General features: G+C 39.9%; 1 protein-coding gene across 1 annotated transcript; it reads right to left on the bottom strand.

Moving 5' to 3' along the window:
• Positions 1 to 908: 908 nt before the first annotated feature.
• On the bottom strand, positions 909 to 14,322 carry PRSS35 (serine protease 35). Its single transcript, XM_030314581.2, has 2 exons — positions 14,176 to 14,322; positions 909 to 3,747 (listed from the first exon to the last, which is right to left on the bottom strand). Exons 1-2 carry the CDS (start codon positions 14,184 to 14,186, stop codon positions 2,487 to 2,489), a joined length of 1,272 nt encoding a protein of 423 aa, XP_030170441.1. The 5' UTR covers positions 14,187 to 14,322; the 3' UTR covers positions 909 to 2,486.
• Positions 14,323 to 22,732: the final 8,410 nt, after the last annotated feature.

Here is a 22,732-nt window from a genome sequence, read left to right as displayed (position 1 = left end):
CAAAATTAATAAACTTAAAAAATGAAAAATTAAAATTAAAAAACATTTGGAATTTAAATAAGCACATCAAAAAAGGAAAAAAGAAATGTCTCTTCTGCCCACACACTCATCCATTTGAGCAAGAAAAAACAAATAAAATGAAATACATTATTTGGGTAAAGAAAAAAACCTCATGATTTTCAATTTCATTTGTTTTGTAAATACTGTAGTTATTTGAGCTCAATCATTGATAAGTTTCTTCAAGCAGAAGGTCACTATAGTCCTTTGCACACAGCAGACATCATATGTGTGCATGAATGTATTTCTTCAGCCAAGTGAATTCGATTTAATTTTCTATTTCAAGTCTGATAAGCATGACAGGGAAAGTATGTGCATTACAACCTTCTGAGTAATGTAGTATACTTTAGTGGTCCTAAATAGGTCATATAAGACTCGTGATTCACTTGGAAAACAGAAGAGGAGAGAACAAAATAAATCTCTGCAAATAAAATAAGCTAAATTTTACAGTTTTGAAAAGTATAATGATCTTAGGGAAAATTATATGTATTCAGAATTTAAGCTTAAGCTCTAAGCGATTGATACCAAGCACCCTAAATTACTCTGAACTGAATCAAATCCCAAGAAGTATTTCCTAAGAATCAAAGATTAAGATTGTGTGTTTGCAAACACATAAGTGTGCAAAAATCACGTTGAAACACTTTCCGTTGCAGCGATCATATAGATGTTTCCCCAAAAAAGATTGCATCAAAACTTTTGAGTCAATAGCCCTATTCCCCTGACACCAAGGATAAAATCCTGCTTGGTGAAATGCATTCAGAATTAAATAAAATCTTTTTCTTAAATAAATGACACAATTTAATATTTCCTGAAACCCTGTATATACATATATGTAGATACAATAAGAGTTATGATTGATTAATTTTTTAAATTTTTATTGAATGATTTTTAAACAGATTCACACCATAAAAGTATGTATACTTGTATTAAATTCCAGGTATTTTGGACAACATTCATAAAATCACCTTTTATCATAACCTAATCCAATATTCTTTTGCATACTAATCAAGGGTATAACTCCCCATTCTCTTAAAAAAATAATAAGTAAAATAAATTTTGACTCCAGCAGAATCAATGACTTAGGTGAGTCTTGAGAAAAAGGAATGTGTGCCGTAGAAACTGCCAAAAATAGCAGACCAGAAATTAGGCCTGCCATTCCTGAATTTTATGGTGTGCTCAACAGCAAATCACTACAACCCTTTCAACATAATGACCTGAACTAACCCCCTTTTACAACGATTCAGCAAAATATCTGCTCATTCAAGAAATATGTAACTACTCTGTGTTGTGCCTGAAGGCAGTCATTGGATTCTGTCTGCTCAGGCGGCCATGGTGGCCCGAAGGAGTATACAGCCTTGGTCCCTAATGAAAATAATCAGAACCTCCTTTTAAAAATTGTATTTGTAAATTATATTCATTTTTAGGGATATATCTAAAATTATTAGGCAGCGAAATAGCCAAAATAATATGTGTATGGCTCTATTAGGAAAGCTGAGATCTGTCATGTCAATGGGAAAAAGATTCTCTATTGAAAAAGACTAAATAAAATTCCTTGTCCTAAAACTATAACAACTCATACACAGAAAACTATAGGATAAAATGATGAGACTTTCAATACATGATCATTTGTAACTTTTTAACTGTCTTCCCTCTGCATTCATGAAAAGTCTATGCTTTGAGTATTAAATAAAAACTTGAGATCTTACAATGTCTCAGCTTCCCTATTTTTTCAACTAGATTTATTTCATAGAACAGTATGTCTCTCATTTTTAAATAATAAACACTTCAACTGATATGTTTTAAAGCAGTGAAACAGTTGATAGCTTTGCTTATAATGTTTGCTGTACCTTGTAATTCTTAAAAAAAAAAAAAAAAAATCTAAACCAAAGTTTCTCAGACCCAACAGAAAGCATAATATAAACACAGAGGGCAGGAACTGAATGGGTCCATCTCCAAGTAGTACAAACTATTGTAAGTTATCGTCTCTACCCTGACACTGTCTATGTCTGTATATGCAGTTTCACATTTAACATGCAACCAGCACCCTATTAGATTCTTGTTAGAGTAGGACCCTGAGAATAAGTCCACTGAAAAATCATACTATATATAATACCAGTTTGAACTTTTAAAGAGTGACTAATTTTAGGAAGGCAGAGAGAAACAAAAGACTTCCCACAAATGATACTTATCACTATGTAAAAGAAGAATATATACTTGACATTGAGGTGCCCGTCTAGTTTCAGTATTTGTACCTAAGTATTTTTTAAACATATGAAAAGCTTCTAATTTTGAAAAGGTAAATTTATAAAAATGTTGAATTGTTATTGATAGGGTTCAAGTCCGGGCATAACCTATGAAGTGATCTTGCTACCATGATAACTGGTTTGCTCCGCGATTTAGGTAATCCATTGACTGGTTTCAGATTTCCATCAGCCATAAGTACAGTTGGCATTATCTCCATGAATCCAGAGGCAAATCTGGGCATACTTGAGGGGAGTGATGCGCACCGCCACATTGTAGTCCTTCTGAACGCCGTGGACATCCACCCACTGGTGGCCTGAATAGACCGCAATGATTTTGCGTTTCCAGTTCTTTTTGTCTGGTTCTTTCAGACGAAGATAGACCCCAGAACCAGTGGATCCCGACTCAGCATCACAGTATTGATAGAGGAGATCATTGGATTCATCAGACACACTACAAAACCGGTAGACTAATTGATCTGCCCTATCACGATCAAATCCTGAGAAGTGGATCATTCCTCCAGGCAGCTTCTTGATGGTTGGACTGATTCCTAGTTCCATATATTTCTTTTTATGAGGGCGCTTCAATTCCAGAAGAGCATAGTCATAGTCCAAAGCGGCTTCCCCTCTCCCTCCTCTAGCCCAGCCTTTGGGGATGTGGGTATTCTTGACCCGGGTCCATTGGAAGGAGGGCTTCCCCTCAGCAGCTCTCTGGCCCCGACCAGATTCCTTTCTTCTTCTTCTTCCAGCCTTGTCTCTCTCCAGATTCACCTTGGTACCTTCTCTCTTGTCACCACCATTCGCCTCTCTCCTGCTCCTCTTAGAACCCCTACGTTTCTTGCCACCACCCTTATTTCTCATCTTCAACAACCCTACCCTTAGCTTTTTACTCCCTTTGATGTAGTCCTTTCCATCATGCACACAGTGGGCCGCTGTTAGAACGTGGCTGGGGGAAATGAGGATGCCACTGCAGCCTGTGGAGAGCTTCACAGCTGTATTGAAAGGGAAATTGGTTAAGAACCTTTTGTCCAAGATGCTGAACCTGCTGTCTGTGCCATACACCTGCCTTCTCCTCCTCACCAGTGCTCCTTTTGTGGTGATATTCTGAGTTGGCTCAAGGACCACATCTTGGACTTTCACTCTAGTCAGGGTTCTGGTGCCATTCTCAAAGACAGTCTCGTAGGAAAGAGAGTCTTCCAGATCAGAAAGGCTGGGAGCTGGGAGTTCTTTCTGGCATTCAATGCCACACACTCTATCTAGCACCATCTTAGTATCTGCCTTGAAGGTGGGGCTGGTGAGACGGAAAGTCCTTTCACTGACAACCCGGGGTATTTTTCTCAAGTGCCACATAAAATCCTGTTCCATTTCAGATCCATCAGTGAGGGTCCACCCAAGGGTGAAAAATATCCAACAAAATAGCACGTTTTCCATTTTGCTCTTCTCTTTTGTCCTTAAAAATAAAAAGAGAAAGTGACGCTTTATAAGGTTCTCTTTTTAAATATGTTACTTATCATTTCATTTAGGCCTTGAGTCTTAAATGTACCATCACCACCAAATAGTCCTTATTTTCACGGTACTTCAATTTTGCTGAGATTAGATGAACACCCTGCTAAGAAGGTGCACACAAACTTCCAAAATTAGTAAACTGTATTTCACCCCACCTTCCTTCCACCAGGCCTAACCCACCTCCCCCCACCCCCACCTGCCATCTCTGCCTCTACCTCCCAGGCAGCCCAATGCATGGGACGGTAAGATGGGGTGACAAACTGTGGCCCCTTATTGCCTGAGCCACACTCTCCCTCCCTAGGTCTCCTACAACATTATTTCCAGATGACTTAGAAATAAAGATAGCAGCAGATGTCATGCTCTTCCCCCTGCACTTCGCTCTTTAAGAGCAAGGATCATAAATTCCTCATCTCTAGAGTATAAATGCCTAGCACAGAGCTCAAACAATATTCATTGGAATACACTGAATCTCCTTAAACCATGGTTTGCTGACCAAGCTCACTGATGGTGCAATGTGCCATGCGTTTTTTTAAAAAGCTGTGCTTGGAACTACCATCTAAGCAAAGCAACGTACAAAAATGCTTCACAGTAGAAGCTTACTGTGTATTAAAATTAGTTGTAAGAATTTAAGGCTGTGGTTCTGAATTTGCCACTTGGGGGAACATGATCCTGATTAACTATAGTCCCTTTTATCGTTAGTTTCATCATCTAAGAGCAGTGCTTTTGTGTTAAACATCTTTTAAGTTTTCAGTACTTTATACATTATATAATACCTCTTCTGTTGTCTACATCTTCTTGCCCTCTTTTCCTGCTTCTCTAGGCTCCCTGGTATGTAAATCTATTTCACCAAATTGATGTTTGTCACTTTTCATTTGTGTGGGTAGGAGACAGTGGTGGCATTCTTTACAGCAGCAATTTTGAACTTCGAGGTCACTATTATTCGTGACCTATGCTCTAAGTGTATTTTAACTAATCGTTAAAATACCAAGGCTCACCGTATGCTATTCATTTTATAGAAAACCAGATGATTCAAGGTTAGATTATTCCTACAATACCTTTACTCTCAGTGATTTCTGATGAGCTTTATTTTATTTTTTTTTCATGGAAAAGAAACTAATGAGAAATATTAGGAATGGCCCACAACCCAGGGCACATTATGAGATCCTGTGTACTGCCATGAGAAGCAAAAATTGTCTCTGAGCCAGGGTTGAATATGGGCATCTCTTGACATGAGAGTTCATTTTGCCATACGTAAGTAGAGAAGTTGGTTAACACACTAATAACATTCTTTTGATAGAACAGAAACGCATACTACATGAGCCATTTTACTGTTTAAGTGTGATATATGCAGTGAAACATGACATAATTCATTTGTTTCATCATATATTTGAACACATTAAGCAAATATACCATGATTTGGTATCAGCAAAATTACATCGAAGTTTTGGAATTTCATTTTTTTATCTGCCCATACTTGACTGCTGAGTAATGATAATTCAGGTTAATATTAGGCTGTTTTGTTTGCTAAATAGCTTGCAGTTTATTTTGGAGAGAGGGCATTCTTCTGTACAGAGTGATGGGTATCATCAAAAAATCAATAACGGACATTGTTCAGAAAAACTCCACACTCAGTCACAATATTTTCTAATCATCCACATGGCAAATGTCACTTTATACAAAGCAGTAATTATATTGGTAATTATTTTGTTGAGCCAGTTAGTATTTTCTTTTGTTATAATTTTCACAATGAGTATTTCATTTTGTCAATTTTATTTAATTCAGTTGGAGTGAAAAGGGCTGACATTTCAGTAACCCTATTGAGGCCTTGAAATCATGTTTAAGTGGGTAGTTCCCATGATGAAAAATTACGCCTTTGCCTTTTAAAAAAATGCTAAAATCAGAGACCTATTTGCTGCCTCTAGGCCTAACAACAGAGCAAAATAGACTATTTTAAAAATCTATGTAGGGGCGCCAGGGTGGCTCAGTTGTTTAAACGCCCAACTCTTGATTTTGGCTCAGGTCATGATCTAACGGTTTGTGAGACTGAGCCCCATGTAGGACTCTGTGTTGAGCATGGAGCCTGCTTGGGATTTTTTGTCTCCCTCTTTCTCTGCCCCTCCCCCATTTGCACACGCACATACATGCATGTGCATGTGCTCTCTCTCCTCTCGAAATAAATATTTAGAAAACTGTGTGTATATTTGATATTATCTACTTGATTCTTAGCAAAATTTCAATCAAGGAAATTTTTTAGTGTGGGAAAAATAATTTTTAAAAATTGGGTTTTTTTTTCATTTAGTCCTTAATGACAAAAGCTGTCCATTGTGAACTTAATATAAGAATACACACCAAAGACAGAACGTCAAATATCCATGTTGAGAAATACGAAGAATCACTCTGTACATTTTAACAGTTGATACTAATGATCCAAGGAGTAAAAATGTGTGAAAGGCATTCCTAGGCAAAACAGAAGACATCTAAGTCATGGTACCATGATATTGTTTCTCCAGTCCAGTTAGGTTTGTTTTTGTTTTTTTTTTTCTTTTCACTGCTATTTAATCTTGTCTTACAACTAAAGCTAGTTAGGGATTAGAAAGGCAGAATGCAAATATTAAATGATAATTGACAAGATGATCTTTTGCTACACAGATCATTGAACTAGAGTAGTAAGCTCAAATATAGAAGTTCATCTACTCTTTACCAAACAAAACATGCACCTTGTGCCATAATTCTCTAGGCAGACTTTTAAGAAAGCCCCATGTAATGGCAACTTTTATGTGTCAACTTGACTAGTTGGTACTAGGGTACCCAGATGTTTGGTCAAACATTATTCTGGGTGCATCCGTGAAGGTGTTTCTGGAAGAGAGTAGCATTCAAATTGGTAGACTGAGAAAAGCAGACTTCCCTTCTGAATGTGGGTGGGTCTCATCCAATCAGCTGAAGGTCTGTATAGAACAAAAAAGGTTGACCCTCCTGTGAGGAAGAGGGAACGCCTCCTGCCTGACTGCTTTGAGCTGGGACATTGGTATTTTTCCTGCCTTCAAACTCAAAATGAAACATGAACAACTCAAAAGAATGTTATTGGTTTGTTAATAAAATTCCACACTTGTGTATGGCAAAATAAACTCTGTCATATCGAGGCATGCCCAGATTTCAGTCCCAGACCAGCAGCAGCATCACCTGGGATCTTGTTAAAAATGCTAATTCTCAGGGTCCAACCCAGAGCTACTTTCCAAAATTCTCCAGAATCAGAATGGGGGTGGGGGGGTGGGGGATGGGGTTCCCAGCTAGCCATGTTTTGACCAGCCCTCCAGGAGATTCAGATAGTACAGTTTGAGAACCACTGCAGTGGTAAAGACCCTAGGGCAGCATCTTGAGCCATACCCCAGAAGGCAGCTTTCCCAGGGATGATTGCTTAACCAAGTTTCAAGTGACCTCTACTTCATCTTTGTGAACAACTTTATTCTTCACTTTGCTCTTTTACTATGTCAGTCATTGCCAATATCAAATGGTTCAGCCATTAATAAAGAAAAGATATTCTTTTATATAAGTGATTTAATAATACATCTGAAAATATCCAAATTCAGTGGACTAGTTGGGGGGCAAAAGAGCAAAATGGGTAAAGGGGAATGGGAGGCACAGGCTTCCAGTTATGGAATAAAAGGGGCAGCTTAGGGAATATAGTCAATGGTATCATAATAGTGCTGTATGGTGACCCATAGTAGCTACACTTCGGGTGAGCATCACCTATGGAGTTGTCAGATCACTATGTTGTACACCAGAAACTAATGTAACATTGTGTTTCAACTCTACTTCAATTAAAAAAAAAATTCAGTAGGCTTGTAAGCAATGCTTCCAACATCTGATGCTACAAATTATAAGACAGCATGGATTTGCCAGCCCTGTCTGGTGCCCTTTGAGGGAGCCCTGCTACAGTGCACCGCAGGAATAAAAGCTATGCCCACATCTATCCTTGGGCATGGGAAGGGCAGAGCCTTGAAATACAACCTCAGAATCACAGTAATAAGAGGACATGAATTCAGTTAGCCTGTCCAATTTGGCCTGTAATTTAAAATTGGACAAATGTTTAAGGACACTTTCTTTTGGAAAATCTAAGTTTGCCTTGTGGTAAAGTGTCAGTGTAAGGTAAATGATAGCTCTTACTGATAGAGCAATCCATGGTTCAGTGGACAACACATCCACATGTGCCCATCATCCAAAAAGCACCAACTCATTGATCTAAAGAGACACAGTCCCAACTGGTGGGGCAGCCATAACATTTTGGAAGCTTTAATGTCCAGTGTCTTCCCTCCTCCTCCTCCTTTTTCCTGTTTCCCATTATAACTGTGACCTTCACTGTCACTTTCCAGATGCCTTGGATTTGGGGCTTCAAATACCAGTTCTGGTTAGCAAAAGTGAGGTTGCAGCCTTGACTCTCCACCATGAGTCAGTGTACACACAGTAGATTATGGGTTGGATCATGGAGACAAACGGAGTGGAAGGGAATCAGGGGAGGAGCAAGAATCAGGCTTTGTAGATAAATTCTCACCGATGGAGTAGATATTACTTCACACTTGTTCTTGGTCCAGATTAATAGCAATGACCACATGAAACTCGAGAGAGAACTTACTATCACCCTCTGTTTGCTTATGCTTTCTTAGATGTGTGATGGCTAACGTATTTGGAATCCTGGAGCATCCGTCCAGCGGAGTGGTTATGTGTATAGACCAGGGCGTAAGAACACTTGGGCTGAGTCTCATCTTCACCACGTATTAGACATATGAATTTGGGCAGTTCAGTATGCTCAGTTTCAGCGTCCTCATTTGCAAAGTGGGGAGAACAGTAATCTCTCCCTCATAATGTAATCGTGGGGATTAAACAAGATGGTATATCCAAAGAATGATCTGTAAGCCCAGAGCACAGTAAAGCAGTCAATAATAGGTTCTTTTATAATTATTACTCTAATGGCTGAATGACTATCACTTTAAAATAGTTTATTACATAAGCCACACCTATAACACTCCTACTTTTCTAAAACTAAACAAATATATATATATATATATATATATATATATATATATTTATTTCAGAAGAGTTTCAGACATACTCTGAAACTCCCCTTTTCTTTGTTTTGTTTGCTATGTTTTTTGTTCAAGGACAGCTACATTTTAGAGACTTCCCACATGAATGCTTTCCTAATTACTCATGTCTGTGAATATCTGTGGCTTTGTAATATATTTTTCTCAGAGCTATTAAACTTAAGTGTGATTAAACATTACCCAGCCACAGAACACTCGAATTGCATTTCCTGTGTCTTATTTATAGCCTGGATCTACATTAGGAATTCTAGAATGGCATCAGGCTCTCAGCTTAAAAAGAAACAGGGTCAATGTCAAAATAATTACTACAAGGGAGCAGTTTACGGTGAAATAAAAACCTAACCTTTTGAGCGAGTCTATCTATAGTGTATAGAATTTTACTATGGCATGACATAATTATATTCTAGGATTCAGTTTCTCTTCTGTTGTTTTGTTTTGTTTTGTTTACCTGGAGAAGTGTATAGTTTAGCTAAAGTAGGTACGTGGATTAATGAAAGATTAGATGACTGGTCACTATATTAAATATTTCACATGAAATATTTTTCCTGCCTGTGAAAATAAGGATGCTGACTTACCGTCAAGAATCTGCACCAAGTTACTTTCCCTCACCAGGTAAGAGATTCTCACTTAGGCCTTTGTTTGCATCGGCCCCTTGCTATGTATGGTGACATTGGTGACATAGTTGTCCAAACTCAAGTGTATACCACACTGCCAGGGAACATAATTTTGCATTAACCTGTCAAACATTTTCGAGGGGTAGTGTGGGTCAGGCACTGCTCAGATCAATGACCTTGGAGGGCCAACACCAATTTGGACCTAATGTGTGTGCTAGGACACAGAAATGATCACATACCCACTTTTTTACGACATGCCTGTGCCGTATTTAGCCATCCATGATTCCAACCACCTGCCCCTCCCAACAGCACTGCCTACATTTACACACTACATACACGCGAAAATGCGCATGTCCGTCTTCTCTCCTCCCCTACTTTCACCCCCACCTACCCAGTGGAAGACTGACACACAACAGGTGTGAAGATTGACACACAACAGGGAGTCACTGGGGCCCGGCCCAGATGCTCTCAATAACTGCAGAGAGTAGTGCTGGTTTGGGCAAAAGGCCACGGCAGGAGGGGAAGGGTATTACCAGGGAGAACAAGCAGGTGTGCAGAGGGCGTGACACAGGTCACCTGGGGGAGATCACGTTTAAAAGCTTTGTCACTTTCACCAACTGGGAGAGATGCAGGGAAGAATGGGGATTCTGAAAAGTCTAATTCCTTGCCTCCCAGAGGCCCTCACCTAATGTCACTCCCTGACTGGAACACGGAATGGAGGCCACATTTAAGTTACAACATGGGGCTCCTGGGTGGCTCAGTCGGTTGGGTGTCTGACTTCAGCTCAGGTCACGATCTCTCCATCTGTGAATTTGAGCCCAGCGTCAGGCTGGTGCTGACAGCTCAGAGCCTGGAGCCTGCTTCGGATTCTGTGTCTCCCTCTCTCTGCCCCTCCCCTGCTCATGCCTCTCTCTCTCTCTCTCTCTCTCTCAAAAGTAAATAAACATTAAAAAAAAACTAAGTTACAAAGTGTATGGGATCACAGTGATGAGAAAGTAACCGTGTTAGCGATGGAAGCACGGTGGACAGCAAGAACACAGGTGTTTCAACAATTATGGAGGCAGTGGGCTTTGAGGGCAAACCGACTTGAGTATACTTGTGACTTCCTGGCAGTATGATTCTGTGAAGGTTACTTAACCTCTCCCAACATTATTTCCTACAGTGGTTAAAACACGAATAAAATTTTACAGTAGTTTTGTGAGAAACTAATATGACATATATAAGCGTCGTGCTCAGAGCACAGCAAGCACTCACAAATGACAGCAATTACTACTATTAACATCAAACAATAGGAGTCAAAACATAGGTAGATATTTATAAGGGATTTCATACATCTCCATCTGTCGGGCACCTCACTATGGTATGCCAAATAATGGCTCCCCAAAATGCCATATCTGAATCCCCAGAAGCCATGGATATGTTTCTGACATGGTCAAGAAGACTGCAGATGTGATTTGGTGAAGGATTTTGACATGAGGAGATTAGCTGGGATTCTCCAGGTGAGACCCATTCATCACCGGGATCCTTATATGAAGAAGGGTGAAGCTTGACGAGGAGCTGAGAAGACGAGGCGGAGGTCAGAGTGTTGCAGGCCTGCAAGCTAAGGAATGTGGGCGGCCTCTAGAACCCAGAAAGGGTGAGGAAACAAATTCTCTCCTCGAATTCCCAGGAGGAATGCAACCCTGCTGACCCTCTTTAGGCGTCTGGCCTCCAGAACTGTAAGGTAATGTGTTGTTGTTTTAAGTCTCTAAATTTTTGATAATTTTTATAGCAGCAGTAAAGATAAGAGTCTAATTTTTACAACTGTCCACTCTGGATGTTTAGAAAGAAAGAACACTAGGGAGTGGTAGAAAGTGGGAAAGAAAGTTTGGTCCAGAGACTAGGACATAAACGGAGATTTTCATTTCATGGAAAATCATATAGTCATGCAGTTTGAGAACTAAAAATAGAAGATCCTATTAAAACTTTATGGTGGCATGGAGCAACGTCGCTAAAGAGAGACAAGAACTGGAACAGGATGGAGAAATTTGTTTATTCAACAAAGGCATGCTGGGTGCTTACTAGGTTATGCATCATTTCAAAGTTTCTTTCCTTATTTAAGAATCTCTGCGGTAATCCTCCTGACTTACAGAGCTGGAGTAGAACACTTCTAAGATACTTTCAGCTCTGAAGTCTCAGATTAAACCACAAATGAGAAACACAAGTAACTTACTCCTCTGTGATCTTTGAGAAGCTTCTATTGCTGGTCCCTGGCCTGCTGTCCATACTTCCACCACTAGATGGCAGAACTAGCCTGCTGATGGTGAAGCTAAAGTCCTGAGTTTAAATTGTTTACATTCACTGAGCTATGATACAGAACTTATTTTAAAAGCACGTAGGATTCAGCAGGGGGATAAGTCCAACTGGCTAATAATATACTAAATGGTTGTCACATATGGAATTTATCACATTTAGAAAACCCACCTACAGGCCACAGAGCCTATCCTGATGAACTGAGGGCTGATGATGCTGTCTACAGCCAGACAATTTTCTGGCAGGTGGTTTTCCAAAAACCATGGTCGTGCCAGCACACTTCCACTGTGACCTACAGCACGGCTGAAGAGTCCCCGAAATGTGCTGCAAGTCATTTCAACCCAAAGAAAAAGCTTCAACTTGCCAAATATTTCACATATGTTTATCAAATACTTTATAATCCATTACCAAAGGGTAAGCTCTCCACTGACTCAATGCTGCGAAGAAATGGCAAGAAGTTCATTGACAAAATGCCAATTTCTATTCAAAATATCATACCATAGCACTATTTTCAAGTTTAGCTTCAGGAATGGAGACAAAGTAATGTCTGCTTTAAAAATTTGGCAGTACTTGAGGGAAAGGAAGATGGTAAAGTTACACAGTTGATTATTTTACAGTAACCCACAACTTCTGTTTCTCATCACAATAAAAAAAAAATAAAACCCCCCTTTGTTTTTTAGCTATTTTTCCAGGAGATGTACGTTTCGATTCATGTAATGGATATGCGATGTGTAAATCAACTTTGGGGTGCATGGCACTTTTGGGAGCCCCAAACGAACACTCTGCTGGCTCTCCCGTACAATGACATAGGAAGTGCACAGCGTATGGCTCCTGACTTATTTTTTATCTTGCAAGTTGGCCTTTGAGACCAAAGAATATATGTAAATGTACCAGTTCGCTACTCATCAGTCTTCGAAGCCTCTTATGATCACAATCCTTTTGGCTAATCATGTATCAGTTTAACCTATTTTGAAGCTTTGAAAGAAAAATGGGGTTAAGCAAAGTTCTAAAATAACTTTTACACCACTAATTTGATTTTGCTGTTTCCTAACCTCTCCTCTCCGATTTCTCATCTGCAGAGTTAACTCAGCCTCCAAAATTCCAAGCCTGATCCTACTGTTAAAATGCAGTATGCTTGCCTCGGATATTTGAGCACTGGGCAGAGAAAGATAAATAATTTACTCAATAGGGAAAATTAACTCACATTAGCAGTTGTTTATTTGAACATATAATGAGCACATACTATGTGCCAAGCACTGAGCTAAACAATCTCACATTTAAAAAACATGAAAAAGATTAAGAGTCTACAGATTTCCAGGTTGTCTGGAAGAAAAGTGGGCAGAGTATCCATGCCCCGCCTCTTCTTGTACTAAAGGGGCTCCTCTAAGATTTCCTAATAAAAATAAAATTCCACATACTTGGCCACTGCTTTCCAGCCTAGATGTCTTATTTGGCTGGAATGTGTACATTCTCTCTTCTAAATTAAAAACCAGATTCTAGGCATAATTCTCCAAGCAGCAAAATATGACTTTTATAATCCTCTGTAGAGACAAATGCCCTGGGATAAAATGAGAATTAATTTCAGAAGTGAGAAGGGTTAAAAAAAGGGGGGAAATACCTACATAGGGCAAGCAGCTTCTTTTCAAATCAATGACAGGGTAAAAAGGTCAAAGGAAGCAGGTGGGAGTGTTTCTACAACTTTGCAAAAAAACTTTATTATTGGAGAACATTTCCCAACTACACAAAAGTAGAGGGAAAGTATAAAAAAGCGGAGAAAAAAGTGTAACCCATGTGCCCATCACCCTGCTTCAATAATTACCAGTATTCTGTCAATCTTGCTTCGTCTATCTACACATCCCTTCCCCTTTTTTTGGTATTTTAAAACAAGTACAAGACTTTTCCATTTCATTTCACCTTCTCATTTTAAAAATGTTTTTCACTGCTCCTTTTGCTGACCTGTGCAGCCAAGTTGATGTGCTAGAGAGACAGAGGTTCCTAGCTTTCATAGTAACCCTGCCAAAGAGGCTTTCAACCAGAGTAGACTTTCCAAGAATGGTTTTACACCTTTTTCAATGGCATCTGTTAATAATCATAAAAATAAAGAGGGTCCCCTCTGGTACTGCTTAAGCAGAAAGAATTCCGTTTATAGTCCAATGCAAACACTGTTACTGTTAATATTGAACTGTGCAGAGGCCGGCACACAGAGTTGCCTATTGAGACAGTAGTTTCTTTGAGGACTTAAAGTGCTAAGTTTGATCCATATCCTTAGAGCCCCTCAAAGAAGCTCTCCTCGGGTGGGTCTGCCTTTCTCGGAGAAACTTGCAGATTCTAGGGTTTTGCCCTGTCCGTGGGGGGCTCCGTCCTTACCTGCGAAGCATATTCGGTGCCCGGTGCCCGGGACGCTGCCCAGCTCGACTCAAAGGCCCCCGAGGCGGTCCCAGCGCTGGCGAGGGCGGGCGGGGGCTGCTGCCACGAGCCTCGCGGACCCGCCAGCACCACCAGCGGCTCGTGGCGGAGACTGCGGAGGACGCCAGAGCTGAGCTGCGCGCCGGTCTGGAGATGGGAGGGGAAAGGGGGCGATGACGCCCGGCCGACGCGGGGGGAGGCGAAGAGGGGGAGGAGGTGGGCAAAAGGAGAAAGAGGGAAGGAGGGAGGGGAAGGAACCCGGACGCTGGGCCCAAGGAGTTGTGTGTGGGTGGGGGGTGGGGTTCCCTGGAGGTGCAGAGCAGACGGGGCAACCTCTCACCCCAGCATCTCTGTCCCCAGAGTGAAATAATGCAGCACCACGAAGAATTCCTGAGTCCATTCACAAGAGATGTCTGTCCGCGTGACAGTGTGCATCCCTTGCATAGCCTCAAGAAGAGACTTTAAAGTTGGGGGGAGGGCTGATGGAGGTGCGTGGGAGTTGTTCATCAAATCTCACTTGCCCAGCTCGCCGTCTAGACCCCAGCCATCTAGAAGAACCAGAGCTGTTTCCCCAACCCCAGCCCAAGCCTTCTCTACTGGGGACTTCGCTTCCTGGGACAAATCCCGCCACGGGGCAGTTTGGATTGGCGCCTGCGCCCAGGGTGAGCGCGGCCTCTGTAACTACTCAAGTTCCCGCAGGCGCCCACCCCGGGGCTGGGCCGAGGGGTCCCTCTGAGTGTCCTGTGCCGCCGCCAGGGGGAGAGCGTCAGTTTCCGTCTGTCTCCAGGCTAGCTGGCCTTTACTATTTTCTGAGTTTGTGGTTCTTGCCCACCTCGGTCCTACCAGCATGCTAACCTCGCCCTTTCCCGCTTTCTCTTATTCTCCTCCTTAGCAGACGTGTTCCTTTGGGGTGGGCACCGCGTGCAGAAGGGAGTCTCATTGATTCAACATGTCCTGAACTGCTACCGGGTGGCAGGTCTGGGGCAAGATGCACCAATAACAAGAACAAAACCTGGGTCCTGGCCCTCCAAGGAGGGAGGTCAAATAAGTGCACAAGTGTTTCTTTTTTTTTTTTTTTTTTAATTTTTTTTTCAACGTTTATTTATTTTTGGGGGGACAGAGAGAGACAGAGCATGAACGGGGGAGGGGCAGAGAGAGAGGGAGACACAGAAACGGAAACAGGCTCCAGGCTCTGAGCCATCAGCCCAGAGCCTGACGCGGGGCTCGAACTCACGGACCGCGAGATCGTGACCTGGCTGAAGTCGGACGCTTAACCGACTGCGCCACCCAGGCGCCCCAGTGCACAAGTGTTTCTAACGCAAGGCCCTCGCATGTTCCGTAGCACTTGGCTCATCAGTGGGTTATTGCATTTCTCAAGTTTCTGTGTATTTTTTAACACAATTGAGATCAGAATATATATATGTATATATACATATATATATTTAGGTTTCCTGTTTGTTTCACTTAGCATTTTTGTATATTCACTTACCCATATCATTAAAATCTATTAATAATTTTTATCTGGTATAAAACAGTTCTGAAGCTCTCTGTCTCACTAATTAGGTCATAATTTTCATCTGTATCTTTGAATCCCTACCCTCTACCACAGAACCTAGAATGGAATAGATGCTAATTATGTATTCAACTAAAAAAGTTTGTCAGTGAAATTGAGTGCGGGGAAGTCCTAGAGAAGCCCAGAACTCAGAGTGGGAAGCCGCATCTGACCCTAAGTAGCTGTGCCCTGGGCCTCCTTTTCTTCAACAATACATTAAGAAGGTTGAGCTGGGGAGGTGGTGGGGGTGATTCTGCAGTCTGCCCTTCTCAAACATTTGAGGATTCTAACACTGCATAAATCCGGAAGGATTTAGTGCAGGAGTAGGTCTGATTCCTTTAATGTAGTAATCACCCCAGTACCGCTTCAATTGCTCTCACACTTTCAGGGCCCCCTTCCTGAACCTTATTCCTGGAGCACTTCCCGTCCCACCTCCAGCTTTACTGAGATGTAATTGACATATAACACTGTGTAAGCTTAAAGGCATACAGTGTGATGATTTGTTACATATACCACAAAATGTTTACCACAATTAGGTTAGTTAACACACCCTTTACCTCACCTCATTGTCATTTTTTAAACTGTTGTTGTGGTAAGAGCATTAAAGCTTTATTCTCATAGCAACTTTCAAAATTGCAATACAAAATTGTTAACTATAGTCTCTGTGCTGTCCATGAGATCCCTGAAACTTATCGATCATATAACTGAAAGTTTGTGCCCTTTGAACAATGTCTTCCCATGTCCCCAACCCCTCAGCCTTTGGTAACTACTCTGTTCTACTCTGTTTCTATGAATTCAAGGTTTTTAGATTCCAGTGCTCTCAGAGTCTATCCATGATGATAGCAGGATTTCTTTTTTATGGCTGAACAATATTCTATTATATATATAAATATATAAATAAAATGATTTTATATATAAATACATAATTTTATTGTATGTAAATAATATTATTGTTATTATTATATTTATACATAGAGATCTTTTCTTTATCCATTCACCTGTTAAAGGACACTTAAGTTGCTTCCATGTCTTGGCTACTGTGAATAATGCTACAGTGAATATGAGTGTGCAGATAATCTCTTTGAAATAGTGATTTCATCTTCAAATATATACCTACAGTGAAATTGCTGGATCATATGGTAGTTCTATTTTTAATTTTTTTAATGTTTTTTATTTTTGATAGACACAGAGTGAGTGGAAGAGGGGCAGAGAGAGAAGGAGGCACAGAATCTGAAGCAGGCTCCAGCTCTGAGCTGTCAGCACAGAGCCCGACATGGGGCTCAAACTCATGAACTGTGAGATCATGATCAGAGCTGAAATTGGACGCTTAACCAACTGAGCCACCCAGGCGCCCTATTTTTAATCTTTTGAGGGACTTCAAGACTGTTTTTCGTAGTAGCTGTACCAATTTACATCCCTACCAACAGTGAACCAGGGTTCCCATTTCTCCACATCCTCAACAACATTTATTATCTCGTATCTTTTCAATAACAGCCGTTCTAACATGTGGGAGATGATATTTCATTGTGGTTTTGGTTGCATTCGTCTGATGATTAGTGATATTGAACACATTTTCACGTGTATTTTGTATATCTTCTTTGGGAAAATGCCCATTCAAGTCCTCTACCCAGTTTTTAATCAGATTATTATATGGGGTTTTTGCTATTGGATTGTATGAGCTCCTTATATGTCTTGGATATTAACCCCTTATCAGGTACATGGCTTACAAATATTTTCTCCCACTCAATAGGTTGCTTTTTCACTCTGTTGATGGTTTCCTTTGCTGTGCAGAAGCATTTAGCTGGATGTTGTTCCACTTATTTGTTTTTACTTTTACTGCTTGTTCTTTTGGTGTCAGATCCAAAAAACCGTTGCCAAGACCAACGTCAAGTAGCTTTTTCCCCTGTGTTCTCTTCTAGGATTTTTATGATTTCAAATCTTACTTTCAAGTCCTCACCACATTTTGTGTTAATTTTTGTGTGTGGTCTAAGATAAGGGTCTAATTTCATTCTTTCCCAGGTGGCTATCCAGTTTTCTTAACATCATTGGTTGAAGAGATCTTTCTTGAGTATTTGTGGCTCCTTTGTCATATACCGGCTGAGTATATACATGTGGGTTTATTTCTGGACTCTTGATTCTGTGCCATTGGTACATATGTCTGTTTTTATGCTAGTACCATACTGTTTTGATTACTATAGTTTTCCACTATAGTTTGAAACCAGGAAGTGTGGTATCTCCAGCCTTGTTTTTTCTCTAGATTGCTTTTGCTATTTTTTTGGCTATTTTGGGATTTTTGCGGTTTCATAGAATTCTAGGGTTTTTTTTTTTCTATTTCTGTAAGGAATGCCATAGCGACTGCATTGAATCTATACATGGGTATAGGTAGTATGGATATTTTAACAATATTAACGCTTCTGATCCATGAACACAGATATCTTTCCATTTATTTTTCTCTCCAGTTTCTTTCCTCAATGTTTTATAGTTTTTGGTGTATAGATACTTAACTTTATTGGTTACATTTATACCTAAGTATTTTATTGTTTTCATTATTATAAATGGAATTGTTTATTTTGTTTTCAAATACCTTGTTAGCATATAGAAATGCAACTGATTTGTGTATATTGATTTGGTATCCTAAAATTTTACTGAATTGATAGGTTTAACAGTTTTTTGGTAGAGTCTTTAGGATTTTCTATATACAAAATTATGTCATTAGGAGCACCTGGGTGACTCAGTCAGTTAAGTGTCCAACTCTTGATTTCAGCTCAGGTCATGATCTCATAGTTCATGAGTCTGAGTCCCACATTGGACTCTGTGCTGACAGTACAGAGCCTGCATGGGATTTTCTCGCTCCCTCTCTCTCTGCCCCTACCCTGCTTGCGCTCGCTCTCTCTCTCTCTCTCTCTCTCTCTCTCTCTCTCTCTCTCACACACACACACACACACACACACACACAAATAAACACACACACAAATAAAAATAAATAAACTTAAAAAAATTCACTTTACAAAATCATGTCATTAGAACACAATTTTATTACTTCCTTTCTGACTCAGGTGCCTTTTATAAGGTGCCTTTTTTTTCTTACCTAATTGCACAGGCTAAAACTCCAAGTAATATGATGAATAGAGTGGTAAGAGTAGACACCCTTGTCTTGCTTCTGATCTTAGAGGGAAAGTTTTCAATCTTTCACCACTGACTATGATGTCAGTTGTGGGCTTGTCATATATGACCTTTTATTATATTGAGGTATGTTCATTCTATACCCATTTTTTAAAGAGTTTTTATTATGAAAGAACATTGAATTTTGTTAAATCCTTTTTCTGCATCTACTGGAAAGATCATTTGATTTTTGTCTTTCATTCTATTAATGTGGTGTATCACATATTTATTGATAAGCATATATTGAACCATCCTTGCCTTCCTAGGAAAAAAGCCTACTTGAACATGATGTATGATCCCTTTAATGTGATGTTGAATTCAGTTTGCTAGTATTTTGTTGAGAATCTCTGCATGTATATTTATTAAGGATCTTCACCTATTATTTTCTTTTCCTGTAGCATCCTTGTTGGCTTTGGTATGAGGGTAATGCTAGCCTTGAAAAATGAGTTTGGGAGTGTTCCCTCTCTTCAATTTTTTTAAGAGTTTGAGAAGAATTGGTATTAATTCTTCTTTATATGTTTGGTAAAAATCACCCATGAAGTCATCTGGCTTTTCTTTGTTGGGAAGGTTTTGATTACTTATTCAATCTCCTTACTTCTTATTGGTTTGTTCAGATTTTCTATTTCTTCATGATTCTGACTTAGTAGGTTGTATGTTTCTAGGAATTTATTCATTTCTTCTAGGTTGTCCAGTTTGTTGGTGTTTAACTGTTCATAGTAGTCTCTTAGGATCTTTTGTATTTCTGTGATATTGGGTTATAATATCTCCTTTTCTTTCTTTCTTTCTTTCTTTCTTTCTTTCTTTCTTTCTCTTTCTTTCTGTCTGTCTGTCTTTTTTTTTTTTTTTTTTTTTGAAAGAAAGAGAAAGAGAGCATGAGCATGGGACAGAGGCAGAGGGCAGAGGGGGAGAGAGAAAGAAAGAGAGAGAGAAAGAGAGAATATCCCAAGCAGGCTCCACACTCAGCACAGAGCCCGATGTGGGGCTCAATTCCATAACCCTGGGATCATGACCCGAACCAAACTCAGGAGTTCAATGTTCAACTAACTGAGTCACCCAAGTGCCCCTCCTTTTTCATTTCTTATTTTGTGTTTTCTCTCTCTCACTCTCTCTCTCTCATTTTCTTCTTTGGTAAATCTAGCCAAAGGTTTGTGAATTTTATTTACCAACTGAGAAAACCAACTCTAAATTTTATTGAACTTTTCTATTTTTTTTAATTCTGTAGTTCATTTATTTCCACTCTGAACATTGCTATCTTCCTCCTTCTACTAACTTTAGGCTTAACTTGTTCTTGTTTTTATACTTCCTTGAGGTATAAAGTTAGGTTATTTGAGACATTTCTTTTTCCTTAAAGTAGGCATTTATTGCTATAAGCATTCCTCTTAGCATTAATTTTGTTGTATCCCATCGGTTTTGGTATACTCCCATTTTCATTTGTTTCAATATATCTTTTTATTTCCTTTTTAATTTTATATCTAACCCATTTGTTGCTCAGAAGTGTGATGTTTAATTTCCACATATTTGTAAATTTTCCAGTTTTCTTCCTGTTATTGATTTTTAGTTTCATACCATTGTGGTCAGAAAACATACTTGATATGGTTTCAATCTTAAATTGGCTGAGACTTGTTTCGTAACTAACATATGATCTATCCTAGAGAATGTTCCATGTGCACTTAAGAATGTATATTCTGCTGCTGTTGGATAGAATATTTTACATATGGTTGTTAGGTCTATTTGATCTAAAGTATAGTTCAAATCCCTTTTTCCTTATTGATTTTATGTCTGAATGATTTGTTCATTTTTAAAACTGGGGTATGGAGTTCCCTGCTATTATTGTATTGTTTTCTATTACTTCCTTCAGATGTGCTAGTATTTGCTTAATATATTTAGATAATCCTATGTTGGGTGCCTATATATTTACAATTTTTATATCCTTTTGATACACTGACCCCTTTATCATTACATAATGAGGTTTGGTTTATTTTTTAATGTTTATTTATTTTTGAGAGAGACAGAGAGCACAAGCAGGGGAGGGTCAGACAGAGAGGAGGACAGAAGATCCAAAGTGGGCTCTGAACTGACAGCACAGATCCCAAGGCAGGGCTCAAACTCACCAACTGTGATATCATGACCTGAGCTTAAGTCGGATGCTTAATCAACTGAGCCACCGGTGCCCCCATAATGAGGTTGTTTAACTTTAAGTCTGTTTGTCTTATATAAGTGTAGCTACTCTGATCTGTTTGGTTTCCATCTGCTTGGAATATTTTTTTTTCCATCCCTTCACTTTGCGCCTATGTGTGTGTTTGAGGCTGAACTGAGTCTCTTGTAGGCAGTATATATTTGGGTCTTATGCATTGAGCCAGTATATGCCTTTGGATTGGAGCATTTAATCCATTTACATTTAAAGTAATTATTAGTAGGTAAGGGCATACATGTTCATTGTTTTGTGGCTATTTTGTAGTTTCTTTATTCTTTTATTCCTCTCTTGCTATCTTCTTTTGTGAATGGATGGATTTTCTGTAGTGGTATTCTTTGTTTCCCTCCTTTTTATCTTCTGTGTATCTACTATAGGTTTTCATTTGTGATTACTCTGATAATTTCCTGAAGCATCTTATAAACATAACAGTCATTTTTTAATCTGATAACAACTTGACTTGAATCACATACAAAAACTCTATCTACTCTTTGGGGCACCTGGGTGGCTCAGTCAGTTGAGTGTCTGATTTGATTTTGGCTCAGGTCATGATCCCAGGGTTGTCAGACAGAACCCCATTTCATGCTCCATGCTGAGTGTGGAGCCTGCCTAAGATTCCCTCTCTCCCTCTGTCCCTCTCTCCCTGCTTGCATGGTCTCTCTGTGTCTCTGTCTCTCTCTCTCTCTAAAATAAAGAAAACAAAAAACTCCAGTCTTTTATCATCCTCCTCCACTTTTTAAGTTTTTGATGTGTCATTTACATCTTTTTATATTGTGTATCCATTAACAAATGATGATAGCTATAACACATTTGATTACTTGTGTTCTTCAACCTTTATACTAGAATTAAGTGGTCAGCAAAGAACTGACATTACAGTATTAGAGTGTTCTGAATCTGACTATATCCTTATCTTTCCCAGTGTGTTACTCATTTTCATGTTTCTAGTTATCTCCTTTCATTTCAACATTTCTTGTAAGGCAGGTCTAGTGGAAATGAATTCCCTCAGCTTTCGTTTGTTTGGGAAAGTCTTTATCTTGCCTTTTCTTCTGAAGGACGACTTTGCTGAGTAAAGCATTCTTGGTTGGCAATTTCTTTTTTTCAGTGCTTAGAATATTACCCTATTTTTTCCTGGTCTGCAAGATCTCTGCTGAAAAATCCACTGAGGGCCAAGTACAGGGGTGTGTGGCTGCACCAGGTCTAAGGGGCCATGTGGTCCATTTTCTCAGGCCATTTCCTTAGGGTCCACAGCATTGATAACTGCATGGTCCTGGGTGGGCACTGCAGGGTGTCTGCTAAGGGTGCAAGGTTGTTTGAGTCCTCAGCAGCCCCTCTACGTACAACGGCTAAGGACTAGGGCAAGCACGGCTAGTGGCCAGAGCCAGTGGTATGTACATGCTCTGTGGGGGCCAAGTGCAGGCGCCTGTGTGATGGCAGGGGCTGGTTTGAAAAACATGTGGTGTCAGGGACCAAAGCAGGAAGCAAGGGCCAAGGCGCACTACTGGTATATTGGCAGCTGCAGGGGCCCTAGCTATTGGCGTGCCCTAGTATGGCTGTTGTGTCTTGCCATGGGCACACAGCAGTGGAGGCTGGTGATGGAGGTTGGGCTGGGGCAT

The sequence above is a fragment of the Lynx canadensis genome, chromosome B2 (genome assembly GCF_007474595.2).
Source record: "Lynx canadensis isolate LIC74 chromosome B2, mLynCan4.pri.v2, whole genome shotgun sequence".
In the NCBI taxonomy this organism is placed as follows: Eukaryota; Metazoa; Chordata; class Mammalia; order Carnivora; family Felidae; genus Lynx; species Lynx canadensis.
This window is presented reverse-complemented; position numbering and strand designations above follow the sequence as displayed.